The following is a 24,037-nucleotide window of genomic DNA, read 5'->3' as shown; positions in this document are numbered from 1 at the left end:
ACTATACTATGTAAGTAAATGTTGTAATAGTGGTTCATTTTTTAGTACATGTAAATAGATAATATTGTACAGATCACAAAAAAAAAATGTCATATTTACTGGTGGGATAAGTCCCTGTTACAAAGCGGCTGTGGATCCACTCTGTCTACTGAAAAAATTTGATTTGGGCGTTATATATGTAGCCTTTTTCCTAGATCTTTACCCATTAACTTGTATACAGGGAAAACACCAGGCTGCTACCTTTGTTCAGTAGACCGCTGACCTACGGGGGGTTAAGAGACATCGGCGCGAACACCGAGGGGTCAGGCTTAACCGTAGTCAGGGGCAAGCCTGAAGTTAGGGCAGGCAGAGTTTGTACAATCCATAGTCAGCCCAAGGCTCAGGGTCAGTATGAAGATCAGGTAATGGTCAGGAGTCTGTACACAGGCAAACAACATAGCTGTACTAGAACCTATTGCTCAGGCATCCTCTTATAGAGGAAAGTGTCTAAAAGGCTGTAAGGTGAGGGAGTCCACATGCTGACCCGTTAAAAACTGGAGAGAGTACACGAACGCCCCCTGCAGGCAGTGAGAGTCAGACTTGGCATGAAGCAGGCCTCAGCCTGCGTGAGGAGGACGGAGCAGTGCTACCCCAGCAGTCATGCTTACTGGTGAGCACAGGATGCCGGGGGAGCAGGCAACCAGTTGAGTGCTCCGGCAGCCGTGTCTGAGAGGGAGATGGCAGTCGGCATGATGTTATTGCTGATCAGTGTATTTTATAATGTGTTAGCACACTGTATCACAGATTTAGAGTAGTACAGAACCCATTTAATATGTCATCTTTTCTAGATTTCAAATCCCATAATTTCTGCTGTATTTATGGTTGTTACGGTTTTATTATATAAAAAAAAACACACGTAAAATTGCAAGAAACATTAAAAATACATCTGTGCATTTTTCATCTTTTGGCAGGTTTGAGATTGTGTTAGTTTAAAATGACTGTAAAAGAGAGGGAAAAACAGCACATAACATGCATCCGCTCATTAAAATGCAACATTCTTGAGTCAAATGATGGAAAAATTTAAGCAATTATGGGAATATTCTAAATAGAACTTTAGCAAAAAGCAATAAAAAATTACAAAAAATAAAACTTAAAAGATATATTGAGATTAGTTTAATTCAGCATCTGTAGTCTAGAACGTCTGCGATACTCATCTCATCTGGTTCCAGCAACACATCCCAGCGGACTACCATGGCTTTTGTCAGTGGCCTCCTTGCGGGTCCTGATCTCAGTCGTGTCCTCCCTGTTTCTCTCCTTAGACAGTGGCGTTGCATTGCTAGGTGTTTGACGATGATTTCAGCCTCTGTATCCTATTTAAAGGGCAATCGGCCTCCAGTGCCTTGCCTGCTATTGTTTCTGATTCTGACTTTTGACCCCAAACTTCCTCTTGTTCTTGAGTTTAACTCCTGGTTTGCCCTTTGGCTTGTTCAGCTAGTAGCTATTGTTCTACTCTTGGCTCTGACCTTTTGGCTTCGCTCCTGACTATGTTCTCTTCTCTTCATTGGGCTTTTTCGTACCCTGATGGCTCTTCTGATCCCGATGCATGCTCTTCTGCATTCCTGACGCATGCGTGTCCACAGGTCCATTCAATTCTATGGGATAACTGGAGATAGCGGAGTACCAGCGCTCAGCTATCTCCGGCAGTCTCATAGGGTTGAATGGAGTGGCAGCGTATGTGCATGACCACTGCTGCATTCAAACCATGGAGCGTTCCCGAGATTGGTGGGGGCACACTGCCAATGAGACACTTGCCACCTATCCTGTGGATAGGGGATACATTTCTTCATGGGACAGCCCCTTTAAGGGCTATGTACACCTTTTGGGGACATTTTTTTTTATGATTTGCGTTTTACTCATTTTGGGCTGAAAATAATTTCTTCAATGGGTCTTCATTAAAAATATTCAGCTGTTTTATCACAAACGGTTAACTGTTTGCCTAGATGTGAATCGTACTTTCACTTTGTGCCGGTCATCTAATAAACCTTATGTCTAAATTACTAAACCTCCATAAACACTTATTTAAATGTCCCTTTAGACAGGACAATTTAGCAGGCAATTGTGAGGAAGGAAGCGCTTCACTCATTCATTGGGTAATTCGCGGCACCTTCAGACCGTCAGATAATCACTTATGAGTGTTCCTATGAACGCTCGCTAGCGATTATCTGACGGATTCTTTGCCAGTGTAAAGGGTCCTTAAGGCACATTCATATCGGTAAGATAAGAATTGAGCTATAATGAGTGTTGATAAATTTAGAGATCAGAGATCAGGAGCTGTCAGCTGATGGAAAAGAGTGAAGACAGACAGCAGGCGACTAGAGAATCTAAAGCCTGTACAGAGAAAATGGCTCAAAATCGACCAATAGAAAAAAAAACCTATTTTTAGCTCAGAATGAGTACAATGCAATGATTAAAAAAAAAAGTCCCTCAAGGGTGTATAGTAGGTTTTAGGTTTTGTCCTTTCAGGAATCAGAAGAGAACAAATCATTTGAAGTTACAGCTGTGCCCCCCCTTCTTTCACTCTAGTAGTAAAAATTATGTCCCCCCACGCTACCATCCAAATGGCCAGTCTCTAGTAGAAACTCCCCATTTCCCTAGTTGTCACAGCAGTTCCTTTTTACTTCCTAGTAGTCACAGCAGGCCATCCCAGATGTTGCTAGCTAGCCGTTTTCCTTCCGCTTTTGTCTCGGAGATCATTGGATTTCCATGGTCTGTCAGAGGGATGTCAGTTAAAACCAATGCAAATGCGCTGGTTAGGCTGTTACTGATGTTGCTGATACACTTATCACAAGAGTATTACTTTCATTCTGCAGTAGATTATTTTTTATTTATTTTTAACTTGAGGGCCTCAAGTTTTAAGCAGGGTCAGACATAGCCAAATTTAAATCTGTGTAGCTGCACTGAGGCCCTGATGGTTAAAGGGCCCACTACCACCTTAAAAGTAGCTGACCGGTTATTACTGGTTATTAGATTGCACGTAAGGACCTGTGAAATCATTAGCTTGAAATTACTTGTGGATTGTTAGAGATTTAAAGGGGTTCTCCGGGAATTAGGAAAATTTAAAATACATAACTATTACTTTATTATTAATATATTCCCAAATAACTTTCATTAGTTATAATGGCTCGTTTTGTCTAGGGAGCAAAGATTAGGAGAAACAAAATGGCCGCCGTCCTGTTAATGCACACAAAACCTGTCCTAATCACACAGCAGGACAAGTTACTTCACAACACTGAGGTAAAGAGCTGCCTCATCCTCCTCTCCTCCAGCTCTGACTGTCAGGGATTATGATCCTGACTACAGTTTAATAAGATATTTAGCTAAATCTTTATGGGAATGGAGTTCATGAGGAGACATGAAGTACAGAAAGGATGGACAGGACAGGCTGTGGTAATGGAGACTGCATACAAGTGCTGCTGCTCATTACCCACATCTGCTCATGAACTCCATTCCTACAGAAATTCAGCTGAAGATCTTATCATCTGTATTCAGAGGACGCAGGCGGTGCTGGGCTCCTTCACAGGGGGCGTGAATGGGCACCAAGAAGGTTCGTACAGCCCCTTGGGCGCCTTACCAGGGTCATTTACATATATATAAAATCATTTTTTTAACTAAATAAAAGCACACAGCCCTATAGGACAGGTATATTGCGGACATGCTAGTGGCGATCTAGCTGTGCATGTCCGCATCTCTATAACCTAAAACGAGGTAACAGAATCCCTTTAAGGTGGATTTAGGGTACTTTCACACTAGCGTAGGGGCTCTATACCGGAAAATAACTGATCAGTTTTATCCTAATGCATTCTGAATGGAGAGCAATCTATTCAGGATGTCTTCAGTTCAGTCTTTTTGACTTTTCATGACAGAGATAATACCGCAGCATGCTGCGGTTTTATCTCCGGCCCAAAAAAAATTAACACTTGCCTGAATGCCGGATTCGGCATTTTTCCTCTATAGGAATGTATTAGTGCCGGATCCGGCATTCAAATTGCTGCATTGACTGATCCGGTATTCCGGTCTGCGCAGACCTTTTAAAAATGTGAAAGAAATTTATAGCGGATCCGTTTTGCCGGATGACACGAATCCGGTATCGAAATGCATTTTTCTGACTGATCAGGATCCTGATTAGTCTGAAAAATGCCTGATCAGTCAGAAAAAATTACATGCGTTTGCATACAGTTTGCGTGCTGGAATCAAACAACGCAAGTGTGAAAGTACCCTAAGGGTACTTTCACACCTGCGGCAGAGTCATCCGGCAAGCAGTTCCGTCGCAATCTGCATGCAAACTGACAGCATTTGTAGGGGGATCTGTCTCACAAATGAATTGCAAGAACAGATCCGTCTGTCCGTTTGTCATACGGACAAACAGATCAGTTTCTATATATATATATATATATATATATATATATATATATATATATATATATATATATATATATATATATATATATATAATTTTTATTTTATTTTTTTCACATTTTTAAAGGGAATCTGTCACCAGCATTTCACTTTTTTAACCCTTCCCACAGCTCCCCAGCATGCTTACAGTTAATCAAAACGTTACCTCTGGCATCAATCCTGCTGTTATAAATCCATCAAAACCGATCTTTATAATATATGCAAATGAGGGCTCGCAAGTGCCCAGGGGCGGCGTTACTCTCTTAGGTGCCCTGCTTGCCCAGCCTTTTCATTGCGTCCCCCCGCCCCTTCCTACCCTCCGCCCGCCCATCCTTTCCCTCTGACCGCCTTTCTCATAGCTTGTTATTCCGCCGATATCCTGCGCCTGCGCACTACGTCCGTCGGTGCATGCGCACTGCGATGCCCATTCCTTGTACGGCATCACAGTAATTAATGCGCATGCGCCGATAGACCGCCTCCTTTGTTGAGTTTTCGCGTCGTTAGCGGGGCATGCGCAATAGTTACTGTGATCCCGTACAAGGAATGGGCATCGCCGTGCGCATGCGCCGGCCAACGGACAGAGTGCGCAGGAGTGGGTTTTCGGCAGAATAACAAGCTATGAGAAAGGCGGTCAGAGGGAAAGGAAGGGTTGGCGGGGGGACGCCAATCTCCTGCTGTATCGTCTCATCTTAAGGGACCTTTATGAGAAGACGGTATGCAATAGAGCTCTTAACAAGCTCTGCCTCTAATGCCACCAGATGTAAGGCAGCTAGCCTATAAGTCAGTGTTCAACCTTTTAAACAGGCCTTGAGACATGAATCTGATATTAATAAAGCGAGCACCTCATCTGCAGACAGCTGTTTCGTGGTGATTGCCCCTCATCAGTGCAGAGCAGAAAGTACTGGTTTAACTATATACTAAATACTATATCTCCTTATGGAGAGCGCCTAAACGATGTGAGAAGTCTTATATGACCAGGCAACGCTCCCCTGTACTCAATACTCTACTGTACCTCACATCTGGTGGCATTAATGGGGTATTCTCAGTTCTCAAGTGGCATTTATCATGAAGAGAAAGTTATTACAAGGCACCTACTAATGTATTGGGATTGTCCATATTGCTTCCTTTGCTGGATTCATTTTTCCATCACATTATACACTGCTCGCTTCCATGGTTACAAGTACCTTGCAATCCAGCAGTGGTGGCCATGCTTGCACCGTACTCCAGGGAGCCCCACATTACCCCCACTTTTTCTTTTTTTTTTTTTTTTTGTATACCTAGTTAAGTGTCTGTCTTTTATCTTTCCTTAACTGATGCATGGGTTGCTCCCCATTAGTGTCTTATATATACTAGTGCTGCTGGGTTTGACATTCATACTAGGCACAGTGTCCTGTGGGCTTGCATATTAATTTTTACATGCTATTCGTATTATTTACAATGTCAGTTTGTTACCTCCTGGAGGCAATCGTGTGCTTGTTTTTCTGTTTACTTTATATGCCTGCATAGTTCATTACCGTGAGTGCTATTGACTTAAAGGGAACCTGTCACCGGGATTTTGTGTATAGATCTGAGGACTTGGGTTGCTAGATGGCCGCTAGCACATCCGCAATACCCAGTCCCCATAGCTCTGTGTGCTTTTTTTTATGTAAAAAAAGAAAACAACGATTTGATACATATGCAAATTAACCTGAGATGAGACAGGGACAGGACTCAGGCTAATTTTCATATGTATCAAATCGTGTGGTTTTTTTTTTTTACACAATAAAAGCACACAGAGCTATGGGGACTGGGTATGAGATGTCCTCAGCTCTATCTCACACAAAATCCCGGTGACAGGTTCCCTTTTAAGAACATGTCTAATATACATAGGTTCCACATAGCACTAGGTTATCAGTCATGCCCTGGTTCTTCTTTCATTAAAGGCTTGTCTTTTTTTTCTTTTGGTGACTGTGACCAAGGTCAATAACAGGACCAAAACTTCAGTCTACAGTCACTGATTTCATGCACCGCCATTGAATCCTTTGCTTTACCTATATGTGGATCTTTTTTGAAACTTTGGACAACCAATAAAATGTTGTCTCTTAGCTGTGCCACATAGCAACATGACCATGGAATAGTATGCAGACCCGACGCAGATCTGCACTTTTGCTGATTTGCAGTTTTCACGCTGGCCACTGGGCCTAATAATTTTCTGACGGTTCCTGTTCTGTAGAGATCACTACTCAGTAGTCATATCATAAGCAGCATGGACAGAATTACAATGACAGATATTTTATATCTGTATTATACTGTATATGTGAATTTACAGTAGGTTATGGCCACAGCTTATCTACTCCCCCTCCCCGCACAATGAATTGAGGTCTCTACTGTTCTACAGAGTATTGTTTTGTAAGGTGGCTGCTGTGAAGGACATTTCAAAATTCTGTTAGCAGTTCGGGGCAACATGACTGTCCCATAATCATGTACAGAAAGTAGTATAAAAAACTAATATGTATCAGTATCTGGTTTAAATTGGCAAAATAAATATAGGCAATGCATCCCCTGAAGGGGTTGTGCCTGTAAACTCATTAGTATACATGGGCATCTTAAAGGTGTTCCCCATTCAACATCCCAATTTTACATGGTACTTACCCTCCCTCATTCCGCCAATGCCGCCGTCTCCACTGCATTGACACAGGCTTCGGGTCCCGACCATATGTAGGTTGCTTTCCTGTTCAGCTGCATTTGAATAAATGTATCTGAACAGGAAAAGAATCTGCCACAACTGGGAGGAAGAGCCCCCAGTCTTTGTCAGCACTTAGGTTTACTTTTGTGGGCAGAGCGGAGTAAATCGGTATTACCAAGATATGCCAAAACATTATGATCAGTAGAGATCCAACCTCTGAACCCCAGCAAATCATGATAACCCCCCCGGTCACCCGATCACCTCCTATACAGCAAACCGCAGCTCAGCTCCATTCAAGTTGTGAGACAAGTCAGAAGATGGCATTTATGGAGCCCTTTGAGCATAGACCTCCACCATTTCTCAGTATGAAGAGACAACAGCTTTCTATAAAGCTCTTAAACCCCCAAGACGTCTCCAGATTTCTGACTCAACACTTTTCTGCTTGTTGGAGATGGCACAATAACATTGTTTGTATAGGATACTGTAATAGCTTCACTACATTGTCCCTGTCACCTTAGTACTCTTCTGCTGGTGGAATCTTGTTGGCTTCAGGACCTCGGCATTATATGGAGCTTTTTTTAGGCCTTTACTGTTCTACAGATGAATGCAGTCTTTCCCCTCTCACGTACAGAACACATTTCCTATTGACTTGCCTGCTTGTTGTAGGACACATCTTATTTGTTTCTGTTTTCAGTCTTGGAATTGAAGAACCATAGAGACAGTTAATTAAAAATCGCAACACACAAGGCTTACTTAACGAGAGAAGGCTTCTTCAGGAAAAAAATAATTGTTCCTGAGAGAAGCTTGGAGTGTTTATGCCATTACTGATGTAAAATATAAAAATCAGACATCATACAGTACATGACAACCTCTTTCGAACAAAGCTAGAACCAGCCCTGCACCTCACATGGATCCAGAGATCTCCATATTCATTGCTCCAATTACTCTGCTACATCCTAATCTGCTAGATCCTCTTCAGCCTGGCAGCTCAGGGGCGAGTCCTTTCTCCTCTAGCTCTTTCCCTGTAACTGCCACAGCTTCTTACAGAAGATATGGCTGGTGGCAGTTGAAGATTGAGCACGTGCGACCACCTCTGCGAGGTGGACAAGAAATAAGGAAAAGAACAAACAGCAGGTGACGCTATACAGATATGTTTTATTGAATTGCTCAATGGCTATACTAAACTTGGTGCTGGTTTGAAAAATGTAGAATGTGTTTCGAGGGACAACCCCTTTAAGACTTTAAATGTAAGAGAACTACATTGGCCAATAGGTGAATCGCAATGTCCATGACAAGCGTCCTTACAAGTAATGACGTGTTATAACCAGAGCCAGACTAGGTCAATAGCCATGCATCGATTTCTTTGGAGACCACTGGTCCCCAAGAGCAGAGAGCTTCTTGGCCCTGGCAATGTGCCTCCCTCATCTGCTACCTAAACAGACCCTAATGGGGTATCTAACTCGTACAGCCCCCTATAAACTATTATCAATTGGGAATATATTTTCTTTCCAGTTGAATATGGGAGATTCTGTATGATGACGTCAATTTGCATGTTATAATTAGCTCTGTATCAATAATTATTTTTAATGTCTCTCTCCCGCAGTGTTAATTTCCAAATAATTGCAATGATAGCTTTGTTAAGTGTAGTTATTATTATTGTTTGTTCATTCGTCTCACCAGTTACATCTCTGCTAGAATACAAGGCGTTTGCACCCCCTATCAAAATTGTGGTGAAGTGAGCCCAGGCATAGGGGGGAGAGCAAGGGTTTTTGAAAAATAAATTTTTTATATAGCCCCATAACATTTTTGCTAATGCCCTTCCCTTGTGTGAGAAGCAAGCTTCAAGATGCTGCTATGTAGGCAATTACAAGTGTCCTCTTGAGTAGCAGGCCCTAGACCTGTGATGGCACTCCAGCTGTGATAAAACTACAACTTCCAAGATGTACACTTGCTCGGCTGTTCTCAGAACTTCATAGAAATGAATAGAGCATGCTGGGAGTCGTAGTTTCACCACAGCTGGAGTGCCGGAGGTTAGCCATCACTGCCCTAGACAGTCATAGTCCCTGTTTCCCTGGTCTCCCACCTTGCCCTCCCTTTTAAAATTGTATCCCTGTATCACCTGCTCTTGTCTGCTTTTTCTGGTTATGCTCACCAGAGTAGAGGACAGGCAAGCAAGAACGTCTCCAGAGCTTCCTATGCATGCGAGGGAGCAGTCCTGTCCACTTCTGTGTAGAAGGGATGGCCTGGCAGGAGCCGGATACGACGACTTTCAGGCTAGGGCACATGTCCGGGAGCCGTCCTATTCACTTCAATAGAGAAACATATCCCGACCAAGCCAAGAACAGTGAGAGAACTCCAGAGGCGATCTGCACGAGAGTGGCCACCTCTGCTGGTCCACAGTGGTGGATGCAACTAATGGAAATGAAGGAGAGGACCTAGGGTGGATTACAGTGGATATAGACGAAATAGTGCAGAATTACAAAATCAAGTTGTCGGCATAAATGATTGTTGATCTTTGAGTGGGGATGACCTTTAATTATTGTCCCCCGGTAGGTTTTAGTTGGCAGATATCTGCCATCTGAGAATTGAATCCTCTGGGTGGCGTTATTATCTGGCAGACTCTTTGTTTTCCACAGAGAGGAGATGTTCCAGAGGTATCTGGTATGAGCTTCTCCTTACTATTTCTATTAATACAGTGTGGATGCTTAAACAAACTAAAGATGTATGTTAATGAGGACATTAGGGGCGAATCATTTGGACAATAGCTATATAATGTCTATGGCAGCTTGGCGTTGTCTCATTAGGACAACCTCTATCACTGTAGGTTCCCCGCTCGAGGAGCCAGAGTGGAACGCGTGGCTCACATTCTGACGGACAAATTCGAAAAGTATTACAATGCAAAAAAAGTATTGAAATATACATGCGATGAAAATATTGTTTTTTATTTTATTTATGCAAATTACATTTTCCTCTCAAGTAGTGAACCCTACTGTTTATCCTTCTGGTCCATCTTCTCCTGCATTCAGTGGTAGACTGACATGCCCACTAGCATGTAGCTTCTACTCTTTTCAGTGCTGGTGTACTGATCTTATACTGAAGAAGCTCAAACACCTTTTCAGTCATTCATCCCTACATCTAAATTCATAGATGTATATAGCGATGGAAAATGTGGGGGCATTGCATACCATAGTTATCTCTGGGGGTATATTGTATGCAGGGATGGAAGGGGTTTACAATTAAGAGCTAATCGGAATGCCTCCTGAGAGATGCAGGTGCTTTGCAGCTCACTCGCAGAAAAGGAGGAAAGTCTTGCAGGTGAGTAAAAAAGTTTTCGAATGTTTTAAATTTGAGTCATTTACTACATACTAAAAGTACTGAAATATTATTAATGGCCGTTTTAGCCATTTAGAGTACTTCTAGTATAAAAATAAAAATTTTATCATTTTTTGCTTCCATGTTTCCTCCTTGGTGCTGGTCTGTGCTGTTGGCTGAGGGTTCTGTACAGCATCAGTCTCCTTCCCCCACTGACAGCTGATGATATAGTCCCTTCTCTCATTCCCTGCAGAAGGAGTCTTCTCACCTCTACTACCACTCAAGAGACTCGGTTTCTAACAAGCAGGCAGAAAGCTGCTTCTGTTTGCTGCTCTGCAGTGAACAGAGGCTCTCCGATCCCCCGACAGACTCTGTTCTTCATGCTCAAGTGGGGATGTACTCGCCCAACATCTGACGGCTGCAGCCAAACACTGGCTGTAATGGCTCTTTCACACAAGCGGATGTCATGCGGGTAAGTCTACTTTCACACTGGCGTTTTGGCTTTCCGTTTGTGAGATCCGTTCAGGGCTTTCACAGCGTTTTGGTGTCCGTCTGATGAAACTGAGCCAAACGGATCTGTTCTGACACACAATGTAAGTCAATGGGGACGGATCCGTTTTCACTGACACAATCTGGCACAATAGAAAACGGATCCGTCCTCCATTGACTTTTAATGGTGTTCAAGACTGATCTGTCTGGGCTATGTTAAAGATAACGGATCCGCACAAAATGCGAGTGTGAAAGTAGCCTTAACCGCTGCGTGAAAGAGAGCCAAGCCCCGCTCCGGACAGCAGAGACACGGAGTAGTAACATGATTAATAATGCTCTGTGCCTCTCTGTGATCTTTTTACTACAAAATCCCGGTGACAACTGTATCTCACTGTGGTTTTGTAGTAAAAAGATCACAGAGAGGCACAGAGCATTATTAATCATGTTAAGCAAAGCTAGAGATGAGGACATCTCTGGTTCCACGTGAGGTGCAGGGCTGGTTCTAGCTTTGTTAGAGATTGCCATGTACTATATGTTTTGATTTTTTACATTAATCATTGGATAATTCTTTTGAGCACAAGCAAAAAGGTATAAGTTTACATTAGGAGTTAAAAAAAGGAGTGTCTTTGCGATGTTATTCCTCTGTGTGGATTATAACAAAAGTCGATGCTCTAATCTCCTAGAGAACAGAGGAAATAGCCCGACATAGTGAAGTACTGCCAACTGCGTTTAAATACAAGGATTTATTCTACTTACAAGATCTATAAAACGACAATCATAGAAAGCGTGCACGTCCTCTCATCAAACACCCTGCCCGGGTTTCGCCTCTGCTTCGTCAGGGGCACCTGTGGACTCATCTAGATTGCTTATTTTTCAAGGTAATGTGGGCGTTACCACAACCTCGATTCTCATGATTATAACATAGCAAAATTCCTCATTCCCCATATACGTTATAAAATTCCAATACAAACATATTCACATACGTAAAAACACATGCTGCATTTAAAAAACATTTTTCTGACATAACTTTAAAATCCATGAAAATGTCTCTGTCACGGCAAGTGGGGACAAGAGGAACACCAAGTAAACAAACAACAACAGATAAACAGACGGCCCCAAAGCTAGGGAGGAGGGAATGGTAACCTCCCTGAGCCTCTCCCTGACTGCTGACAGTATGAGCAATGTAGCAAGAAGACCGGCACTTTGCATAGATTTCAATCAGTGAATACATTTATTGGTCACATATTATGTCATAGTGACGCGTTTCAGCACCAATGCGCTTTCTTCAGACTATGCACAAACATCGACAAATGAAATACAGAGGAACTGACGTCATCGGCAAGGCTCCTCCCCCTCAGTGACGACAATAGGCAATATAATGAAAAGTATACATATCCAATTCATTTAATTATTCAATTCCGCTAGAAAAAAAAAGGGGAAATACATTTATAAATTGTATATAAGAAAACAAGATACATTGTATTTATGATTGAGGCCCCTGGGTTCCATTGTTTGCAAACGATGGATCCAGTAGGCCTCTCTCTTTAGTAACAATTTATTTCCGTCACCCCCACGACGGGGTAACGAAACACCCTCAATAATTTGATAACACAGTTGTGCGATATTGTGTTTTTGTTGGTGAAAATGGAGGGGGTACTGGGAGTAGTAAATTACCTTTTCTGATAGTAGACTTGTGTTTACTCAGTCTGTCCTTCATTCTCATTGAGGTTTCCCCCAAATATAACAATCCACTGGGACACTTGAGAATGTAAATCACAAATCTTCTATCACATGTAAATGTGCCCCTTATCGGAATCTTTTCACCTGAATGTGGGTGAGAAAAACATGAGCCCTTGATGACACTAGTGCAATTTACACAATTGAGGCAGGGAAATGTACCTGGTCTAGGAGAAGACAATGTACTTTGTCTTATTTCTGTTCTGCTACTACTTACATCAGCCCAAACTATTTTATCTCTGATGTTATGTTTTAGTGAATAAATCTGTCTGCACCTTACCATCTGTCCCCTTTATCACCCAGGTATCCAAAAATGAAATCGTATCCATGTCATGGTGTACTGTAAATTTCAGCTCCTCCCAGATGGAATTCAAATACGTAGTGAACTCCGCGAGGGATCGAACCTCGCCACACGCAAAAAATATCATCGATAAAACAACGCCAGAATATAGTGTTGCTGATACAGTAAATTAGAATAGATGAACTGGCTCTCAAATTGCACCATATATGTATTTGCGTATGGCGGTGCGACGTTCGATCCCATCGCGGTCCCACGACACTGCTGATAAAAGGAGTCCTGAAACAAAAAATGATTTTGCTCAAGTACAATTCTCAAAAGTTTCAGAAAAAAATCTTTCTCCGTTTTTTTTTTAATAAACGCTAGTGTCTAAGAGACCCGCGACTGCTCTAATACCCTTCTCATGTATGAACGATGTATAAGGCTGGGTTAACACCTGAGCGTATCCAATAAGCGCTGTTTACAGGCGTTTTTATCGGGCGTATTTTGGGGCGTTTTTGTATTTAGTAACGCACGTCATACGCGCGTTCTTGCTATTGACCACAGAGGCGTACACATCAAGAGTGACCAGTATGCAGCCATCATCCACCTGAAGTGAGCCAATCTCTGTCTCCCTGAGACCTAGAAGAAACACACGCACAAAGGGAAGAACAGGAGGACTCGGCTTGAGACGACCGGGAAGTAGAGGAGCCACAAACAACCAGTATAGAACTCCAGAAGGAAAATATCAACCGCAAAGTCAGCAGTAAGAGGAGGACTTGAATAGAGCCTCTTAGACAGATAACGAGCAGAACCTGTGGAGAGGGTGGTATTCTGCCCACAACAACAAACAGAAGGGAAACACAGAAAGACCTGTCAGATAGACTCACGTGCTGCAAGTCTATCCGATCTTCTCAGATTTCTCACAGGGCAGGCAGTGACAGTCTTCTCCTCCTTTTAGCCATATGGTTGACACCCATTCATCTTCTACTCCATTATTCTCTCCTACACCACAAACATTTAACCTACACCCCCCCCCCCCACCGTCATCTCAGCTCCACTTATCGTTCACCACACCAGCGTCAATATGGACTTTAGTTCTTACATTTTGCTACATTTATCCCCTTCTAATAGATATTCAAATATACATAACCCCACATATAATATACATAACCCCACATATAATATACATAACCCCACATATAATATACATAACCCCATTTTCTTTTTTCATTGCATAAAATAACGCACATTATGATATCTATCTTGCAAGTGAGAAAATTTCACACCAACTTGCCCGTATTGTTGCCAAAGGTTTATATTTACAGTCACAGATTTACAATTCTTCAATGTGCTGCAGATCAATGGCAAACCCATATTTTATCTATCTATTATACAGTCCTTTATATCAAATTCAACATTCAAACAATCAGGGCACAAAGTCCCCCATTTATAGATCTATTCTACTTCTTTTCTATTTATTCTATTCAATGTATCCCCCCCCCCCTTCTCCAGTTCTTATGGACCTGTTCAAGTCCAATAAACCTCAAACCTTCTGGGTTTTTGTTATGTATTTTTTTTAAATGTGCAGCGACACTGTGTGCATCTAATCCTTTTTTTTGAATATTTCGAATTTTGAATTCTGACTTTGTTTCCTAGTAGTCCGTCCTACATACTGGAGGCCACATGGACACTCCAGCATGTAGACAACGCCCAGATGTTCACATGAAAGTTCTCCCATTATTTTAGGAGTGGTGCCGATGCTCCTAGAAACCACGGTTTATTTTCTTTCAAAAACCGCACCTTGTGAAGCGATGTTTATTAGTTTTACCAGATTGTGTGACTATAAAACTATGTACACGTCTATTCTTTAGATAAGGTGCTTTTTTGGGTATAACATCTCCTAATATGGGGTCATTTTTAAGGACAGACCAATTCTTTCTCACTGCTTCCTTTATTTGCCACGCGTTATTGTTGAATTGTGTAATAAAACTCAAGCGAAAGTCTTTTTCTTCCTTCTTCCTTCTATTCATTTGCTGCATCCTTTCCCCAACCACCTTCTGTGAAATTCTCTCTAGTTCTTCCTTCTTATGGCCTTTTTCCAAAAAACAGTTGTTTTTTTTATCATGCTAGTTTACTCCGCTCCTCATAGTCATGCAGATTAGTGCAGTTTTCTATATACTGTCTTAAACTGTCCCTTAGGGATATTCTTAATCCAGGGTTTGTAATGACAACTGGTCGTAGAAATATATGCATTTGTGTCTGAAGGTTTAAAATATGTTTTTGTTTTTAATCTCCCTTCATCAACAAAAAAAGGTAAGGTCCAAAAAATCTGCGCACTCGCCGCTCACATTTCCTGTAAACCGCAAGTTCCATTCGTTCGTATTGATATAACACACAAATTCTTCTAGTCCTTCACAATCTCCTTTCCAAATCAGCAGGCAATCATCAATATATCTTTTCCACATAACCAATTCTCCTTTTCTATCTTTCTTACCCAACCTTGGTTTTATAATTTCCTCTTCCCATGAGCCCATAAATAGGTTGGCGGAACTGGGGGGGCGAATTTCGCCCCCATCGCTGTCCCGGTGCACTGCAAGTACCAGCAACCCCCATCAAACCCCCAAAAATGATGACATAAACTAAATTCTAAACATTCTAATGTTAAATGTCCCCTGTTCAATTGTCATTTCTTGATCTTTATCAAGACAGTCTTTAATAGCATTCATACCCTTGTCTTTGGGGATAGCAGTATAGAGAGATGCAACATCCACAGTGGCCAGTATCATATCTTCTGTATATTGGACCAAACCCTTTATACGTTTTAACACCTCTCCTGTATCTTTAAGATAAGAAGGGATTTGTTTTGCTCACATAGTTTTGCAGGAAAAAAATCAACCTATTCAGTTAGCCGGCTAGTCGGGGAATTGATCCCAGATACAATAGGCCTAGGGGGGGGGATCCATAACATTTTTATAAACTTTAGGCAGATAGTAGATCACTGGCATAACTGGGTATTTAATCTGAAGAAATTTAAACTTTTACATTCAGAATACTCATCAATAATATATCCATTAGTTTTTTTACATTCCAGGGTAGGATCCTTCCTCAATCTACGTGGTTTCATCCTGCAGTAGTTTCTACATGACTTTCTTTGTATCTTGTTTTATTGAGGGGTTATGTATATTATATATTATATGTGGGGTTATGTATGTTTGGATATCTATTAGAAGGGGATAAGTGTAGCAAAATGTAAAAACTAAGGTCCATATTGACGCTGGTGAAGGATAAGTGGAGCTGAGATGATGGTTGGGGGGGGGGGTAAAGTTTTTGTGGTGTAGGAGAGAATAATGGAGTAGAAGATGAATTGGTGTAATCAACCATATGGCTAAAAGAAGAGACAGGTATTTTCATGGATTTTAAAGTTATGTCAGAAAAATGGTTTTTAAATGCAGTATGTGTTTTCATGTATGTGAATATGTTTGTATTGGAATTTTATAACCGATAAGGGGAATGGGGAATTTTGCTATGTTATAATCATGAGAATCGAGGTTGTGGTAACGCCCACATTACCTTGAAAAAGGAGCAATCTAGAGGAGTCCACAGGTGCCCCTGACGAAGCGGAGGCGAAACCCGGGCAGGGTGTTTGATGAGAGGACGTGCACGTTTTCTATGATTGTTGTTTTATAGATCTAGTAAGTAGAATAAATCCTTGTATTTAAACGCAGTTGGCAGTACTTCACTATGTCGGGCTATTTCCTCTGTTCTCTAGGAGATTATAGCATCGACTTTTGTGATAATCAACTTATACCTATTCTGAGCAGAGCGGTTGTCTCTCTTTTTGTTTGGATTTCAGTTAATTGTGAAAGGTGCACACCTCACAGCAAAGACCGCAGCGCAATTAGTGAACATTGATTCAGGACTGCAATTTTGTTGCAGATTGCGTGTTAGTTTGTCCTTTCTGTTTTTTGGTTTTGTTTTTTAGTTTTTCTTTTTGTTTATTTAGGATTGGGTTAGGATTGGGTTTATTTGTCACTGTATTTTATCTTTTGAGCCCATTCCCTTTATTCTGGCTCAGGGTCAAGACCCCCACCATGTTTCTATGAAATAGAGGGAGTTCGCTTATCTCTCTTTAGGAACTCCTATACAAGCAAATGGATAGCACACCATGCATGCATGGCCACCTCTCTACCTCTATCGGACTGCGGGAAATAGCTCAGCTATTTTCGGAACTCCCATAGAATTGAATGGAGGATGGCCGTGCTTGCGCCGTGCACTTTTCTTCACTTTGGGTGGCCCGTTCTGGAGATGGTAATGGATTCCAAAGGTGGGACCCCTATCTGACATTGGTGGTATATCCTAGTCATATGCCACCAATGTCTGAGATGAGACAACCCCTTTAAACCTGTCCACCCTCTAATGATAATGTGATTACTCTGCTCATTCTCTCCCAGTCTGTACAGCAAAGGTGACAAGTGACCTACAGGTTATGTCAGTCAGTATGACTGTTAGATTTCTAACGTGATGTCATATTAATTGTCATTTTCTTTACCAGGTTGAGAGGATTGTGGACAAGAGGAAGAACAAGAAAGGCAAATGGGAATACCTGATACGATGGAAAGGATATGGCAGTAGTGAAGACACCTGGGAGCCGGAGCATCACCTTCTGCACTGCGAAGAGTTTATTGATGAATTTAATGGACTCCACCTAACCAGAGACAGACGAGCCAAAACGGGTAATAAACAGGCGGTGGCATCAAAGCTCTTGCGAGGGACTACTGTGGACAAAATGCCACACAGATCAACAGATTCAGGAAGATCCAGGGGGGCATCACAGAAAAGGAGGAGGATACATTCATTTCAGAAACAGAAGAAGGTGTGTTCTCCCAAGTATTCTCCCGGGGACAGGTCTACAAAGACATTAACATACAGAACTACTCCTAGTGGGCTGCAGATTATGCCACTGACCAACCCCTTGGAGAATGGGAACCCCACTAATCACACAGAGGGCAAGCACTTTGAGAATGGCACTGAGCAAGAAAAAAATTACCTTGAAGATGACAAAGGGAAACAAGTTTTGCCAAGCTGCCTGGAGGTCTGTGACTCGCCCATAGTCAACGGAATCGGTATGTATTGTTATAGCGATGATATGTTCTATGCAATAGTCCGAATTGTGTCTGCAATAATAGGGACAGTCACAAGTATTGAGAAACTGCGCTCAGTATGTCATATTAACCCCTTTGTTGCAGTGTAGTTGTAGGATGCATATAGTTAGATAATTGAATTATAAGCATTTTACTGTATTTTGGTTCTATGTTAAATTAGCATCTGTTTACCTTTTATATCGTTACTATGTTACACAGTGGGGGATAAGAATCCTCAGCTGGCTTCCGTAACCGCTTAGGTGCTCCCTGTACTGATGTAGTGGGAATCTAAGTTATTCCCTACGCCAATTGCAGAAATTTAACCCCTCAGATGCCATGGTCAAATGCGACCACGGCAGCTTTTACCGGGAGCGTTGCACTTCTGGGTCCCGAACGGCTTCCCCCGCGCCAAGACTGGGGAAGCCGTTCGTTTTCTGTAATAGCTTTGGTCTCTTTGAAGGAAAATTGAAAAAGGAAAAAGTGAAAAAAAGCTTTAAAAAAATCAATAATTCAAATCATCCCCCTTTTCCATAATAAAAATAAAAAATGTATCTTTTGCACAGCCACTTCTGAAAATGCCATACTATTAAAATATAAATGTATTTTGTTCCCGGTTCTCGGGTGATGGTTGTATTTTTAATTTCAAATATCAATAAAATACACATATATGTATCCATCCCATATAGTGAACCCCATAACAGAAAAAAAATTCTAAATGGCCAGTTTCAAAAAAAATTTCATTGCTTCACCTGCCCCCAAAAAAATTACATAAAAAGTGATAACAAAATTGAAACACACTCAAAAATGATATCAATAAAACTTACAGATCACCCTGCAAAAATGCGCCCTCATACAGTTCCATAGATTATAAAAAGTTATGGTCAGAAGAATATGGCAATGCAAACAAAAAAAATATTTTTTTTTCAAAGTTTTCATTTATTTTCAGAAATAAAAACACAAAGAGAAATGTGATTACTGTGCTATCGTTGCTATCATACTCACTTGCAGAATGAAGCTGACAGGTCAGTTTGACTGCATAGGGAACTGTGTAAAAACAAAACCCATAAAACCGTGGCAGAATAGCAGTTTTTTTTTTTTTTTATCAAGTTCCATTTGGATCTCTTTTTGCAACTTCTCTCTCCACAGTATTATGTAATATTGAATGCTTCCATTAGAAAGTACAACTTGTCCAGCAAAAAAACAAGCCTTAATTTGGCTATGCGAATGGAAAAATAAAAAAGTTATGGCTCAGAGAAAATAAAAACACAAAAAATGAAAATTGCCCAGGGCTGGAAGAGTTAAAGCTTGGGTAATGCACTATATAATTTGTTGGCTGAAGCCTACCATTCATATTGTTTCCAACCTGTCCACCATCTATGGCCAAAGGACAGTAGAAGCTGAAGACGCCCCACATGCTTCTCTAGCCCTGTATGACGGCTGTCGGCTCTAGTCACTACTTACCAGGAAATGCATTTATTTTTCAATTACAAAGCCAAATATCTGGTTTTAAGGAACCAGTTACCATTTGCAGAATCCATTGAAGTGCTGGGGGAATTCCTTGCCACGTGACTGTGCGTTGGTGTTTACAGACCAAACACAAGGAGAGAAAAGACTTCCCCGGTCACAATTACATTTTTGATTTAATTATGCCGTTGAAGCAGGAGAGCAAACGAATCCATCGAGAGAATCTGCTTCTGCCTGCGGAAAATACCTGAAAATCAATGCAAAATGACTGAGGCTGCTGGCGGCCGCGGCTTCAGGAGCTTCGGAGATAATCACTACTTATTTGTACTTCACAAGCCATTCATTTGGACAAACAGCCAAAACACCAGGCGACGTAAAGTAATGTGGAAATGAGGCGGTAAATGACGGCAGATGTCTTGTTTGGTTGTGTAGGGAATTTGTAAAATAACATCAGTTTGCTTCCTCCATCTTGATTTCCAGTATGTCGCCCTCGTGTCAGAGCTTTAATTCCTTACTGCTTCCGTGCCTCCTGGAAGGGGCATTTGGAGATCCAGCTTGTAGACAGTATTCCCAGCAATGCTTTCTGGGTACATATAGTACTGAAGACTAAATAATACCTGTAAATATATGACCCTGATATGTAGGGTGCACAGAATATTGTGAGGTTCTTTGGCGAGCACACAGCCATGCTGACCTGCCAGCCATGGTCAGTGCCCTTATCACAGACCACATAAAAGTGCCAGCCGTAAAATCCCTGTAAGAGGTACCAGCCAGTGCAGCAGAGCCCCCATGTACGGTGCCAGCCGCAGAGCTCCCCCATGTACGGTGCCAGCCGCAGAGCTCCCCCCTGTGCGGTGCCAGCCGCAGAGCTCCCCCCTGTGCGGTGCCAGCCGCAGAGCTCCCCCCTGTGCGGTGCCAGCCGCAGAGCTCCCCCCTGTGCGGTGCCAGCCGCAGAGCTCCCCCCTGTGCGGTGCCAGCCGCAGAGCTCCCCCCTGTGCGGTGCCAGCCGCAGAGCTCCCCCCTGTGCGTTGCCAGCCGCAGAGCTCCCCCCTGTGCGTTGCCAGCCGCAGAGCTCCCCCCTGTGCGGTGCCAGCCGCAGAGCTCCCCCCTGTGCGGTGCCAGCCGCAGAGCTCCCCCCTGTGCGTTGCCAGCCGCAGAGCTCCCCCCTGTGCGTTGCCAGCCGCAGAGCTCCCCCCATGTAAGGTGCCAGCCGCAGAGCTCCCCCCATGTAAGGTGCCAGCCGCAGAGCTCCCCCCATGTAAGGTGCCAGCCGCAGAGCTCCCCCCATGTAAGGTGCCAGCCGCAGAGCTCCCCCCATGTAAGGTGCCAGCCGCAGAGCTCCCCCCATGTAAGGTGCCAGCCGCAGAGCTCCCCCCATGTAAGGTGCCAGCCGCAGAGCTCCCCCCTGTGCGGTGCCAGCCGCAGAGCTCCCCCCCATGTAAGGTGCCAGCCGCAGAGCTCCCCCCCATGTAAGGTGCCAGCCGCAGAGCTCCCCCCATGTAAGGTGCCAGCCGCAGAGCTCCCCCCATGTAAGGTGCCAGCCGCAGAGCTCCCCCCATGTAAGGTGCCAGCCGCAGAGCTCCCCCCATGTAAGGTGCCAGCCGCAGAGCTCCCCCCATGTAAGGTGCCAGCCGCAGAGCTCCCCCCTGTGCGGTGCCAGCCGCAGAGCTCCCCCCTGTGCGGTGCCAGCCGCAGAGCTCCCCCCTGTGCGGTGCCAGCCGCAGAGCTCCCCCCTGTGCGGTGCCAGCCGCAGAGCTCCCCCCTGTGCGGTGCCAGCCGCAGAGCTCCCCCCTGTGCGGTGCCAGCCGCAGAGCTCCCCCCTGTGCGGTGCCAGCCGCAGAGCTCCCCCCTGTGTGGGGCCAGCAATCATTGGGCATCTTTTTACATCTTCACAAAATATATTTTTTAATATACTTACAGATGAAACATTGACAAATGGAGGACTGACCCCGCACAGCCCGGTCAAGAGGAAACTAGACTTGGAGAAGGACTGCATGTTTGATAAGAGACTGAGGTACAGCGTCCGTCAGAATGAAAGTAGCTGCCGATTCCGCGACATAGTCGTCAGGAAGGAAGAGGGCTTCACTCACATCCTTCTGTCCAGTCAGACGTCTGACAACAACTCCCTGACACCTGACGTAAGAAACGCATTCATTTTTATTATGTGTGTGATTTACATGTTGTTCGGATTTTTATGGGGTTCGTTCACATTAGACACAGTCCATTTTGGGAAACTGAAAGTTGGGGTTCAACTAGATGCAGGAGTTTTGTATTTTTCAACTTTAGAGGGATATCACTAGGGTATCCTATTGGGTTGCGTTGCGTCACCTCACACATTGGTAGCTACAATGACCGATAACATCTCTGTATAGATAACACAGAATCCACCAGTCACAATCCGTGGCAGCCACAGGTTATCTACTCCCCCTCCCTGCAGAATGACCTCTGCACAGGTCCCAGAGCATGCTCCCTTAGAACCAGTGTGTCATATCCAGACTACAGGTTTCTATGGTCCGTATGGCTGCTGTAAAGTACAGGTGAATATCGTGCAAAGTTCATTTATTTCAGTAATGCAACTTAAAAGGTGAAACTAACACATGAGACTCATTACAGGCAAAGCGAGATATTTCAAGCCGTTATTTGTTATAATTTGGATGATTATGGCTTACAGCTTATGAAAACCCCAAAGTCACAATCTCAGGTCCCCTCCCTTTGCTCAGGGGGTATGGATTTATTAGCTGACTAGAGTGCGACACTTTGAGCCTAGAATATTGAACCTTTTGACAAAATTCGAATTTTAAGCTGAATTAATGCAGAAATAAATGGACTTTTGCACAATATTCAAATTTTTCTAGTTTCACTTGTATATCTCTATATTCTGTTAACAGCAGCTCAGGCAAGATAGCCACCCCCGTAATCATGTAGATAAAATAAATAAAATTTTACAATCCTAAAATAAAAACAGATTTTAATTACTAAAATAAAGTATAGGAGATACACTCCCTTTGATGATAGGAATGCAGTATGTGGTGGTGTCTGCTCTTTAATGTAAAGTTGATACGTATAGGGAGTTTAATAAGACATTTAAACTGCCAACTAACCTACCCTACTCGCTTTTCCCCGATCCTGGTTCATATGCCTGTATACCCCCATTCCCCATGACATGGACACCCGCTTACTAAGGAACCTGTCGTAGCTTCGGGGGCAGCCTCTTTGTACCATTGACCCTTTATATCTGACCTCATAGCTCTGACAATGGGACCACTCTTACGACTTACATACTGCCGAGTGTCTTGTTCAATCCTCCAGTAACATATTTCTTATATTAGAACATTTTGACTTTTATTGAGTTTTTTTTTTTTTTTTTTTTGCCTCTTATTTTATCTCGTGATTGCTTATATCTAATAGAACAAAATCTTTTTATATCCAGTGGGACTGAATGTTCTGTGCAGATCTTGATGTGTGTTTATTATTGGCTTTTTCATTATGGTGACAAGTTAAATTATGATTCTGTTCGAGACTTTAATTGGGGAATATAAATGTTAAAAAGGGTTATCCCATGATTAATGTAAAAAATGAAAATCAGACATCATATAGTACATGAAAACATCTTTCTAACAAAGCCAGAACCAGCCCTGTACCTCACACGGATCCAGAGATCTCCCCATTCATTGCTCCAATTGTTCTGCTAGATATATTTCTGTCCTTTCTCGGAGGGCGTGTCCCGTCTGCTTCAGCTAGTGGCGGTTGAAGGATGGAACTGAGCATGTGCTTCCGTCTCAGTGAGCAGGACACAGAAATTAGTAAAAAAGCAAACAGCAGGTGGCGCTATAGAGAGAGATTTCATTGAATAACTCAGTAGCTATACAAAATGTTTAATTACCGTATTTTTCGCCGTATAAGACGCACTTTTTTCCCCCCAAAAGTGGGGGGAAAATAGCAGTGCGTCTTATACGGCGAATGTAGCAGATTTTGCCCAGTTTTCAATGATACAACCGCCGCGATGCCGCGCGGTGGGTGTATCAGCTGTGAGGGAGGAGGGGCTGGGGGCGGCATCTGCATTAATAATGACAGCGGGGCCCGTGCAGTGACTATTCTACTACACGGGCCCCGCTCACTGTATAATCATATCTCTCTAATAGTTAATTGTTGTATGCATGTAATCGCATAATGAGCGCTGTGTATTACCGTACTTAAAACTAGCAGCGCTCGCCGTTCGGAGCAGAGAGGAGGCAGGAGGCAGGCCGGGAGGACGGGCACTTGCAGCGTGAGTCATACGTCACGCGCCTGCACCGCCCACTTATGAATGAAGCAGGCGGCGCAGGCGCGTGACGTATGACTCACGTTGCAAGCGCCCGTCCTCCTGGCCTGCCTCCTGCCTCCTCTCTGCTCCGAACGGCGAGCGCTGCTAGTTTTAAGTACGGTAATACACAGCGCTCATTAGCGCTCATTATGCGATTACATGCATACAACAATTAACTATTAGAGAGATATGATTATACAGTGAGCGGGGCC

The 24,037-nt window shown here is 43.1% G+C and overlaps 1 protein-coding gene across 1 annotated transcript in view; it reads left to right on the top strand.

The window, feature by feature from the left end:
* Positions 1-24,037, top strand: part of CDYL2 (chromodomain Y like 2) — a 71,204-nt gene that overhangs the window by 35,484 nt on the left and 11,683 nt on the right. The window contains exons 2-3 of the mRNA XM_044270674.1: positions 17,470-18,040; positions 21,443-21,660. Coding sequence (XP_044126609.1) covers positions 17,470-18,040; positions 21,443-21,660 — 789 coding nt within the window. The remainder of the gene's footprint in view (positions 1-17,469; positions 18,041-21,442; positions 21,661-24,037) is intronic.

This window comes from Bufo gargarizans, chromosome 10, assembly GCF_014858855.1.
Source record: "Bufo gargarizans isolate SCDJY-AF-19 chromosome 10, ASM1485885v1, whole genome shotgun sequence".
Lineage (NCBI taxonomy): Eukaryota > Metazoa > Chordata > Amphibia > Anura > Bufonidae > Bufo > Bufo gargarizans.
Note: the sequence above shows the minus strand (reverse complement) of the source record. Positions and strands in the feature narration are given on the sequence as shown.